Genomic DNA, 12,941 nt, shown 5'->3' on the forward strand with positions numbered 1-12,941 from the left:
GCAGTTAATTGTTCCCTGGTGCATTCATAGAAGTTTCATAGAAGTTACAGTGCAGAAGGAGGCCATTCGGCCCATCGAGTCTGCACCGGCTCTTGGAAAGAGCACCCTACCCAAGCCCACACCTCCATCCTATCCCCAGGACCCAGTAACCCCACCTAACACCAAGGGCAATTTTAGCATGGCCAATCCACCTAAACCTGCACGTCTTTGGACTGTGGGAGGAAACCGGAGCATCCGGAGGAAACCCACGCACACACGGGGAGAACGTGCAGACTCCGCACAGACAGTGACCCAAGCTGGGAATCGAACCTGGGACCCTGGAGCTGTGAAGTAATTGTGCTAACCACTATACTACCATGTTGCCCTGGTGTTACAACACTCTGGGCAAGTGCGCGATCAATTCCAGCCCCACTCCTCCCAGAGCCAAAGTGCAGGTGAATTAACCAATGATTCAAATAAAAATACTGGAAATCTTTGGCCCTTGGCTGTCCAATAGTTCTAGTCACCAGGTTTGCACATTTCAACACAATTACTGGTTACATATAAGAAGTATAAATATGAAATATGCAGTGAATATAACCGTGATGTGGAGATGCGGTGTTGGACTGGGGTGGGCACAGTAAGAAGTCCAACAACACCAGACATTAACCTGGTGAATATAACTAGTCATCGACAAGCTAATACCTGACACCCCTTTAACTGTCTCACCCTCTACCCACATACACAAAACAGGCAAACACAGAAGGGTAGGGCAGCATGGTGGCGCAGTGGGTTAGCACTGCTGCCTCACGGCGCCGAGGTCCCAGGTTCAATCCCGGCTCTGGGTCACTGTCCGTGTGGAGTTTGCACATTCTCCCCGTGTTTGCATGAGTTTCACCCCCACAACCCAAAAAGATGTGCAGGGTAGGTGGATTAGCCATGCTAAATTGCCCCTTAATTGGAAACAATGAATGGGGTATTCTAAATTTTTTTAAATCAGAAGGGTAGAAAGAGGTAAAATAATAAGGATTATGGTCAAAAGATAAGAGTCCTTCCTTCAGAGGATGAGTTCTTTAGTGCACTTTGTTCACAGTATGAATGTGGATTAAAGTCTCTGGTCTACACCCTGTAATAATCTTCCTTGCAGTTAGCAATATCTTACTCACAGCTTCTCCAGGAGAGCCCCGTAGCTTCACATCAAAACTTTTCTGATGAGAGCGCTATCAGATTCCGGATTCTGTTTGCATCAGACTTTTCTGCAGAGAGCGAGTGAGTTGGTTCCCACAGTAGCCTTGCGGTTATTTCTGGAGAAAACAGAGTGGGGAAAAAAGAGGGGTTTTCTCTCTTAGCTGCCAAAGTGAAACTGAAACTTCTTTAGAATAGGGCAGCATGGTAGCATTGTGGATAGCACAATGGCTTCACAGCTCCAGAGTCCCAGGTTCGATTCCTGCTTGGGTCACTGTCTGTGTGGAGTCTGCACATCCTCCCCGTGTGTGCGTGGGTTTCCTCCGGGTGCTCCGGTTTCCTCCCACAGTCCAAAGATGTGCAGGTTAGGTGGATTGGACATGATAATTGCCCTTAGTGTCCAAATTGCCCTTAGTGTTGGGTGGGGTTACTGGGTTATGGGGATAGGGTGGAGGTGTTAACCTTGGGTAGGGTGCTCTTTCCAGAAGCCGGTGCAGACTCGATGGGCTGAATGGCCTCCTTCTGCACTGTAAATTCTATGATCTATGATCTGTGAATCATTTCAGTGAGAACGGATCCAATCACCATCTGTTACCGGGCAGAGCACCAACTCTTAGGCCAATTCATTGGCCACCAGCCAAATCAGTCAAACCGAGTCATCACTGATATCTCATGCTACTGAAATTCCCTGCTTGCATCAAAGGCACAGGCCACTGACAAGCTATTATGCCTGAAAGTCACAGGTCCATTAATCATCCAAGAATCAGGAAAGGAAGAGGGAAAAAGGGAATATACAGGGAAAAAGCAGGAAGGGCCCTTACAATGGCAACACCGTTACCAATCATAGCTCTTGCCAACTAATCAGCACCATCATTTCATGTGGTATAAATTGTTGTTCTCTGTTGAGATTTTGTGTTCTTGCGAAATGAGTGCCAGGCGATAAGTGTCGGCAGGGAGTCACTCCTTTTCAACAATACTCAAATTATCACCTCCGGGGACGGCGGGCAGGAGGCAGCCGCACACTGGAGGCCTCCCGCTCGGGAATAAGAATTTTGGAGTTTTAACGCCCGGTCCCAGGGACAACGGAGGCTGAAAAGGCTGTAAGCAGGCACAGGGAGGAGAAATGTCCAAGTTTGGGAGAAAAACAGCCGTGAAAAAGGGGGTTACCGGACGTCCGCCGGGGAGTGAAAAAGTCAGCGTAGAAACTGTAAGGAAAGCGGAGACTGGAGCACTAGGGGAGGCCGTATCGCTCACAGCAGAAGAAATGACCAAGGTGATGGCTGTGGAACTTGAAAAACAGCTCACAAAACACATTGAAGCGATGAGGAAGGAGATGGGGGCGGTATTGGAAGTGCTGGTGGAGGAGGCGATTGCCCCGGTGAGGGCGGTGGTATCAAGCGCAGCGGCGGAGATGCGGGAGCAAGGTGAGGCACTGAAGGAAGTGGAAGAGGCATTATCTCAGCACAGTGATCAACTCACCTCTATGGGGAAGGAGTTGCGGAGGGTGATAGAGACCAACAAGGGTCTGCGAGCCAAAATGGAAGACATGGAAAACAGATCCAGGTGACAGAATCTGAGGATTGTACGTCTGCCGCAAGGGGTGGAAGGCCCGAGGCCGACGGAGTATTTTGCTGCGATGCTGGCGAAGGTATTGGGGGAGGGGGATGATCCCTCCCGATATGAACTGGATCGGACTCATCAGTCATGGAGGCCTGTACCAAAGGCGAATGAGCCGCCAAGAGTAGTAACTCTGTGTTTCCGTAGGTATAGTGTGAAGGAGAAGGTCCTGTGCTGGGCAAAGCAGAAGCGGGTGGTACAGTGGGCTGGAGCTGGTATACGCATATATCAGGGCTTTACGGTGGAGATGGCAAGGAGGCGGGCTGCCTTCAGCCGTGTGAAGAAGGCACTGTACATCAGCAAGTTGCGGTGCAGCATAGTATATCCAGCTAAGTTGAGGGTGACCGACAAATCCAAGGACTTTTATTTTGGGACGGTGGAAGCAGCGGATGAGTTTGCGAAGGCAGAAGGACTGTGGCAGATTTGAGAAATGGTCGAGTATCAATGTAGCCTCATGTAACTTTATTTTCTCACTGCGTGTTGGTGTATGTACTAAATGAGTCAACGCTGTATATATTTGGACAAGGGAAGAGATGGGACTTTCATTTGCAATGATGGTTCTTTGGGGCTTGGGTGTGTATGTGGGGTTTGTGTGCTAAAGGGGATTTCTTGGTTTTTCTGGCACTGGGCAAGGGGGAAGGAGACCCAGGTGGGGGTCTCCACGCTGGCCAGTTTAAGCCAGCCAGTGAATGGGACTGAGGTGGGGGGGAGGGGCTGCGGCCATTGGAGCCTGGTAGAACAGGTTTTGGTGAGTCTAGCCGGGGTGAAAAATTGGGGGAAGAAACCAAGATTGGGGGGAGAAGTTCACAAGAGGAAGTGGAAGGGAGGAGTCTGGGAGGGGGGTGGGGGTGGTGTATTCATAGGTGCCATTCACGGTACTCTTTCAGGGATTGGATGGCATTGAATATTACGGGGGGGGGGGGGGGGGTGGGGGGTGGACTGTATATGTGAATGGTGACCATGGGCGATTCCTGATTCTTTTTTCTTTTCCCCTTTTTTCCTTTTTTTTCCACCTTGGGAGGGTTTGTTTTATTCGATGCTTATATTGTCAGGTGGGTCATTGTTTGGAGGGTGATGGGAGGATGGGATCGTTGTTGTTGTTGTTGTTGTTGTTCATTACCGTTTCCTGTTTGTTGGTGGGGTGTAAATTCTGAAGAAATGTGAAAATGGAGAATAAAAATATTTATAAAAAAGAACAATACTCAAATTATAATGACACAAGAAAGGGGATCAGGCTATTCGTCCCATTGACCCTGCTGCCCCCTGCAATAATATCATGGCTGATCTTCTATTAGAATAGATGGCATTGAGGTGCGTAGGGAAGAAGTGTTGGCAATTCTGGACAAGGTGAAAATAGATAAGTCCCCGGGGCCGGATGGGATTTATCCTAGGATTCTCTGGGAAGCCAGGGAAGAGATTGCTGAGCCTTTGGCTTTGATTTTTAGGTCATCGTTGGCTACAGGAATAGTGCCAGAGGACTGGAGGATAGCAAATGTGGTCCCTTTGTTCAAGAAGGGGAGTAGAGATAACCCCGGTAACTATAGGCCGGTGAGCCTAACGTCTGTGGTGGGTAAAGTCTTGGAGAGGATTATAAAAGATACGATTTATAATCACCTAGATAGGAATAATATGATTAGGGACAGTCAGCATGGTTTTGTGAAGGGTAGGTCATGCCTCACAAACCTTATCGAGTTCTTTGAGAAGGTGACTGAACAGGTTGACGAGGGTAGAGCAGTTGATGTGGTGTATATGGATTTCAGTAAAGCGTTTGATAAGGTTCCCCACGGTCGGCTATTGCAGAAAATACGGAGGCTGGGGATTGAGGGTGATTTAGAGATGTGGATCAGAAATTGGCTAGTTGAAAGAAGACAGAGAGTGGTAGTTGATGGGAAATGTTCAGAATGGAGTTCAGTTACGAGTGGCGTACCACAAGGATCTGTTCTGGGGCCGTTGCTGTTTGTCATTTTTATAAATGACCTAGAGGAGGGCGCGGAAGGATGGGTGAGTAAATTTGCTGATGACACTAAAGTCGGTGGAGTTGTAGACAGTGCGGAAGGATGTTGCAGGTTACAGAGGGACATAGATAAGCTGCAGAGCTGGGCTGAGAGGTGGCAAATGGAGTTTAATGTGGAGAAGTGTGAGGTGATTCACTTTGGAAAGAATAACAGAAATGCGGAATATTTGGCTAATGGTAAAATTCTTGGTAGTGTGGATGAGCAGAGGGATCTCGGTGTCCATGTACATAGATCCCTGAAAGTTGCCACCCAGGTTGATAGGGTTGTGAAGAAGGCCTATGGTGTGTTGGCCTTTATTGGTAGAGGGATTGAGTTCCGGAGCCATGAGGTCATGTTGCAGTTGTACAAAACTCTAGTACGGCCGCATTTGGAGTATTGCGTACAGTTCTGGTCGCCTCATTATAGGAAGGACGTGGAAGCTTTGGAACGGGTGCAGAGGAGATTTACCAGGATGTTGCCTGGTATGGAGGGAAAATCTTATGAGGAAAGGCTGATGGACTTGAGGTTGTTTTCGTTAGAGAGAGAAGGTTAAGAGGTGACTTAATAGAGGCATACAAAATGATCAGAGGGTTAGATAGGGTGGACAGCGAGAGACTTCTCCCGCGGATGGAGGTGGCTAGCACGAGGGGACATAGCCTTAAATTGAGGGGTAATAGATATAGGACAGAGGTCAGAGGTGGGTTTTTTACGCAAAGAGTGGTGAGGCCGTGGAATGCCCTACCTGCAACAGTAGTGAACTCGCCAACATTGGGGGCATTTAAAAGTTTATTGGATAAGCACATGGATGATAAGGGCATAGTGTAGGTTAGATGGCCTTTAGATTTTTTCCATGTCGGTGCAACATCGAGGGCCGAAGGGCCTGTACTGCGCTGTATCGTTCTATGTTCTATGTTCTATGTTCTCTCTCACTCCACTCTCCCCCCTTTGTGCTCATAAATCTGTTGATCTCGGTCTTGAATATATTCAGTGACAGGGCACCCCGGTTTTCTTGGCTTTAGAATTACAAACGTTGACAATCTCACAGAGTGAAGAGATTTCTCCTCATCTCCCTCCAAAATGGCTGACCCCCAAATCCTGAGACTGTGCCCCCTTCCACCCTCCCCACCCACTCCTCCTCCCCCCCCCCCCCCCCCCCCCCCCGCCGAGTTCCAGGTGCTACTGCTGGGGGCAAGGAGGGGGCCAGCAGACTCTCAGCAGTGGCCCGGTTGAGACACATGTTAACACATAGACACTTAAAAATCGATGAAGACTACTAGCGACAGTCGGTCAAAGCGGCAAATTTTAATTGATCGGCTAAATAAGTGCGATCCCATCCTCCCATCACCCTCCAAACAATGACCTACCTGACAATATAGGCTAAATAGATGGCAGTCACTACACCTGTTTTAAGAGATTTAATAATATCCATGAGGAATGGTGTAAAGGTCCTGGGAAGCTGGGTAACTGCTGGGGAGATGTTTGTAAGTCATTGCTTCCAACATGACTGCAAGCTGCAGCTGGTAATTCTTTGACAGGCTGAAGTTTAAATTGTTCAGTAATTACTCTGTCCACGGAGACTAATGACCCACTCTGTGTTTGCCAGCAAGTAATTTGATCAAAGGACTTCTGAGAACTCACAAATCGCTTAAATAGGTACATGGCGGAGCTGAGGGGCTCCCCCTGTTGGAGGTCTGCACTACTGGAGGGTCAACTGAGAGAGTGCGCACTGTCGGAGGGTCAGTACTGAGGGAGTGCTGCACTGTCAGAGGGTCAGTACTGAGGGAGTGCTGCACTGTCAGACGGTCAGTACTGAGGGAGTGCTGCACTGTCAGAGGGTCAGTACTGAGGGAGTGCTGCCCTGTCAGAGGGTCAGTACTGAGGGAGTGCTGCACTGTCAGACGGTCAGTACTGAGGGAGTGCTGCACTGTCGGAGGGTCAGTACTGAGGGAGAGCTGCACTGTCAAAGGGTCAGTACTGAGGGAGTGCTGCACTGTCAGAGGGTCAGTACTGAGGGAGGGCTGCACTGTCAAAGGGTCAGTACTGAGGGAACGCTGCACTGTCAGAGGGTCAGTACTGAGGGAGTGCTGCACTGTCAGAGGGTCAGTACTGAGGGAATGCTGCACTGTCAAAGGGTCAGTACTGAGGGAACGCTGCACTGTCAGAGGGTCAGTACTGAGGGAGTGCTGCACTGTCAGAGGGTCAGTACTGAGGGAACGCTGCACTGTCAGAGGGTCAGTGCTGAGGGAGTGCTGCACTGTCGGAGGGTCAGTACTGAGGGAGTGCTGCACTGTCAGAGGGTCAGTACTGAGGGAACGCTGCACTGTCAGAGGGTCAGTACTGAGGGAACGCTGCACTGTCAGAGGGTCAGTGCTGAGGGAGTGCTGCACTGTCAAAGGGTCAGTACTGAGGGAACGCTGCACTGTCAGAGGGTCAGTACTGAGGGAGTGCTGCACTGTCAGAGGGTCAGTACTGAGGGAACGCTGCACTGTCAGAGGGTCAGTGCTGAGGGAGTGCTGCACTGTCAGAGGGTCAGTGCTGAGGGAGTGCGCGCTGTCGGAGGGTCAGTACTGAGGGAGTGCTGCACTGTCAGAGGGTCAGTACTGAGGGAGTGCTGCACTGTCAGAGGGTCAGTACTGAGGGAACACTGCACTATCAGAGGGTCAGTACTGAGGGAGCACTGCACTGCCTGAGAGTCAGTACTGAGGGAGCACTGCACTGTCGAGGGTCAGTATGAGTGAGCGCCCAAGCCCCCCCAATTCGGTTAATTATGTGGAAGGTACTGGATTTAAAAGGCCCAGTCAAACAGTAGCGCCTTTATGCATATTTAAGGAGTTTGAAGGCTTAAGATGGCTTGAGAGCAAAGGTGTTTTCGTACTTCTCGTACATGTACAGGATGTACTCACGGATTAATTTCTTTGTGTTAGGCAACACGTTGTTGGGGGTGGTTGGATCGGACATTCGGCGATTGTGGTCTGTGACCACACGCCGCACTGGGTGGGTTTGCGAATGGTGCCGGGGAGGCTCCGCGGCCACAGCAGAGGTTGGATGTGGGGTTACTGACAGTCAAGGGGGTCGGTAAGAGAGTGAGGTAGCCATCCAGAATAATATGGGGGGAGGTTTATGCCTCCACACTGTGGGAGGCACTGAAGGCGGTAGTAAGGGGGAATTTATATTGATTCGGGAGCACAGGGTGAGAGTGGAGCGGGCTGAGAGGCTGAGGTTAGTGAAGGACGTTCTGAGGTTAGTGAAGGACATCCCGCCATAGGCCTCTAAGGATGGAAAATCTATTTCCTAACACTCGGCCAACACTTATTGCCTGCCCCTAATTGCCCCTTGAGGAGGTCGTGGCGAACCACCTTCTTGAATTGCTGCAGTCCATGTCATGTAGGTACACCCACAGTGCTGATAGGGGGGGAGTTCCAGGAATTTGACCAAGTAACAGTGAAGGAACGGTGATATATTTTCAAGTCATGGTGGCGAGTGACTTGGAGGGAAACCTCTAGGTGGTGGGGTTCCCAGGTACCTGCTGCCCTCGTTCTTCAGGATGGTAGTGGTCGTGGGTTTAGGAGGTGCTGCCTGAGGAGCCTTGGTGAGTTCCTGCAGTGCATCTTGTCGATGGTACACACGGCTGCTACTGTGCGTCGGTGGTGGAGGGAGTGAATGTTTGTGGATGGACTGAACATTAAAGATGTTAGAGACAGCTGGTTTGTGATGCAGAATAAGGCCAGCAGTGCAGGGTTCAATTCCCGTACCAGCCTCCCTGAACAGGTGCCGGAATGTGGCGACGACGGGCTTTTCACAGTAACTTCATACTTGTGACAATAAAAGGTTATTATTATTATTATATGTTGTTGACCAAGCCATGATTGCTCAGTTGCTCAAATTTTGACTCATTATTAACTGATTGATATTTCAGTGCCCCCGAAACCAGTTGTTGAAGTGAATGGCGATGACCCAGTCGAGAATGGGGATGTGGAATTGATCTGCACCGTGCCTCGGAGTAAACCTCCAGCCCGAATACGATGGTTCAAAGAAAAGAAACAAATTCAGGGTAAGGATTCATCTGGAGGACATTAGAACCTTGTTAACGAGGGTAATACACTGAGTCAGTTCCTGGGAGCAATGGCATTTACCATTAAACTCTTTCAAGATATACAACTCTTGGCCAGTGCAGGACCACAGGATCTCTGCTGCACAGAATTAGCCCATTCGTCCAATCATGTCTCACCGGCTCTCCGAAGTAGTTCTCACCGAGGGCCATTGCCTCGCCTGTTCCCCGCAAACAAGAAGAGTGAGATCTCCGCTGTCAGAGAGTCAGTACTGAGGGAGTGCTGCACTGTCAGAGGGTCAGTACTGAGGGAGTGCTGCACTGTCAGGGTCAGTACTGAGGGAGTGCTGCATTGTCAGAGGGTCAGTACTGAGGGAGTGCTGCACTGTCAGAGGGTCAGTACTGAGGGAGGGCTGCACTGTCAGAGGGTCAGTACTGAGGGAGTGCTGCACTGTCAGGGTCAGTACTGAGGGAGTGCTGCATTGTCAGAGGGTCAGTACTGAGGGAGTGCCGCACTGTCAGAGGGTCAGTACTGAGGGAGTGCTGCACTGTCGGAGGGTCAGTACTGAGGGAGTGCTGCACTGTCAGAGGGTCAGTACTGAGGGAGTGCTGCACTGTCAGAGGGTCAGTACTGAGGGAGTGCTGCAGTGTCAGAGGGTCAGTACTGAGGGAGTGCTGCACTGTCAGAGGGTCAGTACTGAGGGAGTGCTGCACTGTCAGAGGGTCAGTACTGAGGGAGTGCTGCAGTGTCAGAGGGTCAGTACTGAGGGAGTGCTGCACTGTCAGAGGGTCAGTACTGAGGGAGTGCTGCCCTGTCAGAGGGTCAGTACTGAGGGAGTGCTGCACTGTCAGAGGGTCAGTACTGAGGGAGTGTTGAACTGTCAGAGGGTCAGTACTGAGGGAGTGCTGCACTGTCAGAGGGTCAATACTGAGGGAGTGCTGCACTGTCAGAGGGTCAGTACTGAGGGAGTGTTGAACTGTCAGAGGGTCAGTACTGAGGTAGTGCTGCATTGTCAGATGGTCAGTACTGAGGGAGTGCTGCACTGTCAGAGGGTCAGTACTGAGGGAGTGTTGAACTGTCAGAGGGTCAGTACTGAGGGAGTGCTGCACTGTCAGAGGGTCAGCACTGAGGGAGTGCTGCACTGTCAGAGGGTCAGCACTGAGGGAGTGCTGCACTGTCAGAGGGTCAGTACTGAGGGAGTGCTGCACTGTCAGAGGGTCAGTACTGAGGGAGTGCTGCACTGTCAGAGGGTCAGTACTGGGGGAGTGCTGCACTGTCAGAGGGTCAGTACTGAGGGAGTGCTGCACTGTCAGAGGGTCAGTACTGAGGGAGGGCTGCACTGTCAGAGGGTCAGTACTGAGGGAGTGCTGCACTGTCAGAGGGTCAGTACTGAGGGAGTGCTGCACTGTCAGAGGGTCAGTACTGAGGGAGTGCTGCACTGTCAGAGGGTCAGTACTGAGGGAGTGCTGCACTGTTAGAGAGTCAGTACTGGGGGAGCGCTGCGCTGTGGGAGGGTCAGCACTGTTCCTAACATAATCCTGAACCTGTAAATTCTGGAACCCAATCTCGCTGGGCAGCTTATACTTCTCTACCAACTCCTCATGATTCACATTTTCAAAGAACTGTTGTGCAGCTGTCAATTCAATCACAGATTGCTGGAAATTCAATCGAAAATATTATCACCTGTTGCACGGAACAGTGGCAAAGTGGTTCGAACTACTCCTCATGGCGCAGATGTCCCGGGTTCGATCCCGGCTCTGGGTCACTGTCCGTGCGGAGTTTGCACATTCTCCCCGTGTCTGCGTGGGTCTCATCCCCACAACCCAAAAAGAAGTCCAGGGTCGGTGGATTGGCCACGCTAACTTGAGTACCCCAAGTTTATAATATGTAAAAAAAATAGCATCACCTGTGGGATTTGAACATCGCTGCCACGGGCCAGCATTTATTACCCCTTGAGAAGGTGGTGGTGAGCCACCTCCCTGAACCCTGAAGCCCGTGTGGTGTAGGTTCACCCACTGTGCTGTTCGGGTGGGAATTCCAGGATTTTAACTCAGTGAAGGAGCAGCTTTCTGACCAGTCTGCACAACCACGGACCTTTGAAATCTAGCGTTATAGGGCATTGGGGAATTTTGGAATAAAGGGGATTGAGGGGGCTATCTGATTGAGATGCACAAGGTGGTGACAGGCCTAGACAGGGGAGAAATGAGCAGGGACCAGGGAGGGTGGCATAGATTGAAGGTTTAGAGTTGGGAGGGTGGTTTGGGATGTAAGGAAGAATTTTCTTCATTCAACAAGTGGGCCTGCAACCTCCAGGGGTCGGGGGGTGTTGGGAGCAGAGATGCAGAATGATTTCAAAAGGGAACTGGAGGGGAATGAACATGCAGCGATGTGGGGATAGGCTGGGGGAGTGGGAATAGGGGCCGACTGGATCAGGGTACAGAGAGCCAACAGGGATTTGATGGGCCGAATGGCCTCTTTCTGTGACTCTCCAAAGCCTTCCTGAGGTTATTCGCTCTGCTGAAGTTGCTATATAAATGGAAGTTGTTGCTGAGTGATAGAGTGGGTGAATAAAGAAATAAATGGTTGCAGCTCAGGGCAATATATCCTGATGTTTCAAATCTAACAGGTTTTGAATTATTCAAGGAAAGGCTTTTGAGCGCTGATTACAGGGTTAGCGCTGATTGTCGCTAAATGGCTGGTTGAAGGGGTTGATGGCATCAAATCGCACCAGCAAGGGATCATTCAGGCTGGTGGAGAATTTGACGGCTGCAGTTTTAAGAATGAGGACATGATTGTTTCGGGGCGAGGGTTTTGGGCTGATGAATGCCTGTGTGGATGTTTGACGCAATTCTTTGTCTCTCTCTCTCTCTATTTCACATTCTCAAAAGAATCGCTTGTTAAACACATTGGAATGCAGGAATTCTCCCCAGCGACTGACATTCAAAACAGGGTGAAGTTTGAAATTAGCTTGAAGAGTAATTTGAGTCACGCAGCACAGGGGGAAGGCCATTTGGTCCATCGAGCTTGTCCTGGTACTTTGAAAGATCTCTCCAATTAGCCCCCACTCCCCACCCTCCCTCCTTGCTCTTTCCCCTACATTGCTGCAAATTTCCCCCAACAAGTATTTATCTAATTCCCACCCCTTTTTAAAAATAAATTTAGAGTACCCAATTAATTTTTACAATTAAGGGGCAATTTAGCGTGTTGAATCCACCTACCTTGCACATCTTTGGGTTGTGGGGGCTAAACCCACGCAAACACGGGGAGAATGTGTAAACTCCACACAGGCAGTGACCCAGAGCCGGGATCGCACCTGGGACCTCAGTGCCGTGAGACTGCAGTGCTAACCACTGCGCCACCGTGCTGCCCTAATTCCTTTTGAATGTTCCTGTTGAATCTGCTTCCACCGCCCTTTCAGGTAGCACCTTCCAGATCACAAGAACTCGCTGTTTGAAATAAAAATTCTCCTCCTCTCCCTCACTCTGGTTCTTTTCCCGATTCTCTTCAGTCTGTGTCCCTCTGGTTACCGAGCCTCCTGCCACTGGAAACACTTTCTCCTTATCGACTCTCTCCAAACCCCCCCCCCCCCCCCCCCCCCCCCCCCCACCATGATGCCCCACCATGATTGTAAACGTCTAGTTGCAGTCTCCCCCTAACCTTCTCTGCTACAAAGAAAATGATCCCAGCTTCTCCCAGTCTCTCCAGCATTCATTGAAGCCCCTCATCCCCCGGAACATTCCGGTAACTCCCCCTTAACCGTCTCTGCTCAAATGTTGAGTATTAACAATGTAATGTTTGACACAGGCGCTTGTCAAGACACCTCCGTATTCCATAATTTCCTTCATTGTTAAGAGCAAGAGTGACGGAAAAATAGACGGGATATATAGATTTCCCACCCCCTCCCAAACCTTCCGATGCTCTCTCCTGTTTAGCACACTGGGCTAAATCGCTGTCTTTGAAAGCAGACCAAGGCAGGCCAGTAGCACAGTTCGATTCCCGTAACAGCCTCCCTGAACAGGCACCGGAATGTGGCGACTAGGGGCTTTTCACAGTACCTTCATTGAAGCCTACTTGTGACAATAAGCGATTTTCATTTCCTGACCTACTATCACCCCTT

The 12,941-nt window shown here is 50.3% G+C and overlaps 1 protein-coding gene across 3 annotated transcripts in view; it reads left to right on the forward strand.

The window, feature by feature from the left end:
- Positions 1-12,941, forward strand: part of cadm4 (cell adhesion molecule 4) — a 547,921-nt gene that overhangs the window by 291,110 nt on the left and 243,870 nt on the right. For all 3 annotated transcript variants that reach the window (XM_038812887.1, XM_038812888.1, XM_038812886.1), the window contains exon 4: positions 8,692-8,826. In XM_038812887.1, the coding sequence (XP_038668815.1) occupies positions 8,692-8,826 (135 nt within the window). The remainder of the gene's footprint in view (positions 1-8,691; positions 8,827-12,941) is intronic.

This window comes from Scyliorhinus canicula, chromosome 12 (genome assembly GCF_902713615.1).
Source record: "Scyliorhinus canicula chromosome 12, sScyCan1.1, whole genome shotgun sequence".
NCBI classification, from domain to species: domain Eukaryota; kingdom Metazoa; phylum Chordata; class Chondrichthyes; order Carcharhiniformes; family Scyliorhinidae; genus Scyliorhinus; species Scyliorhinus canicula.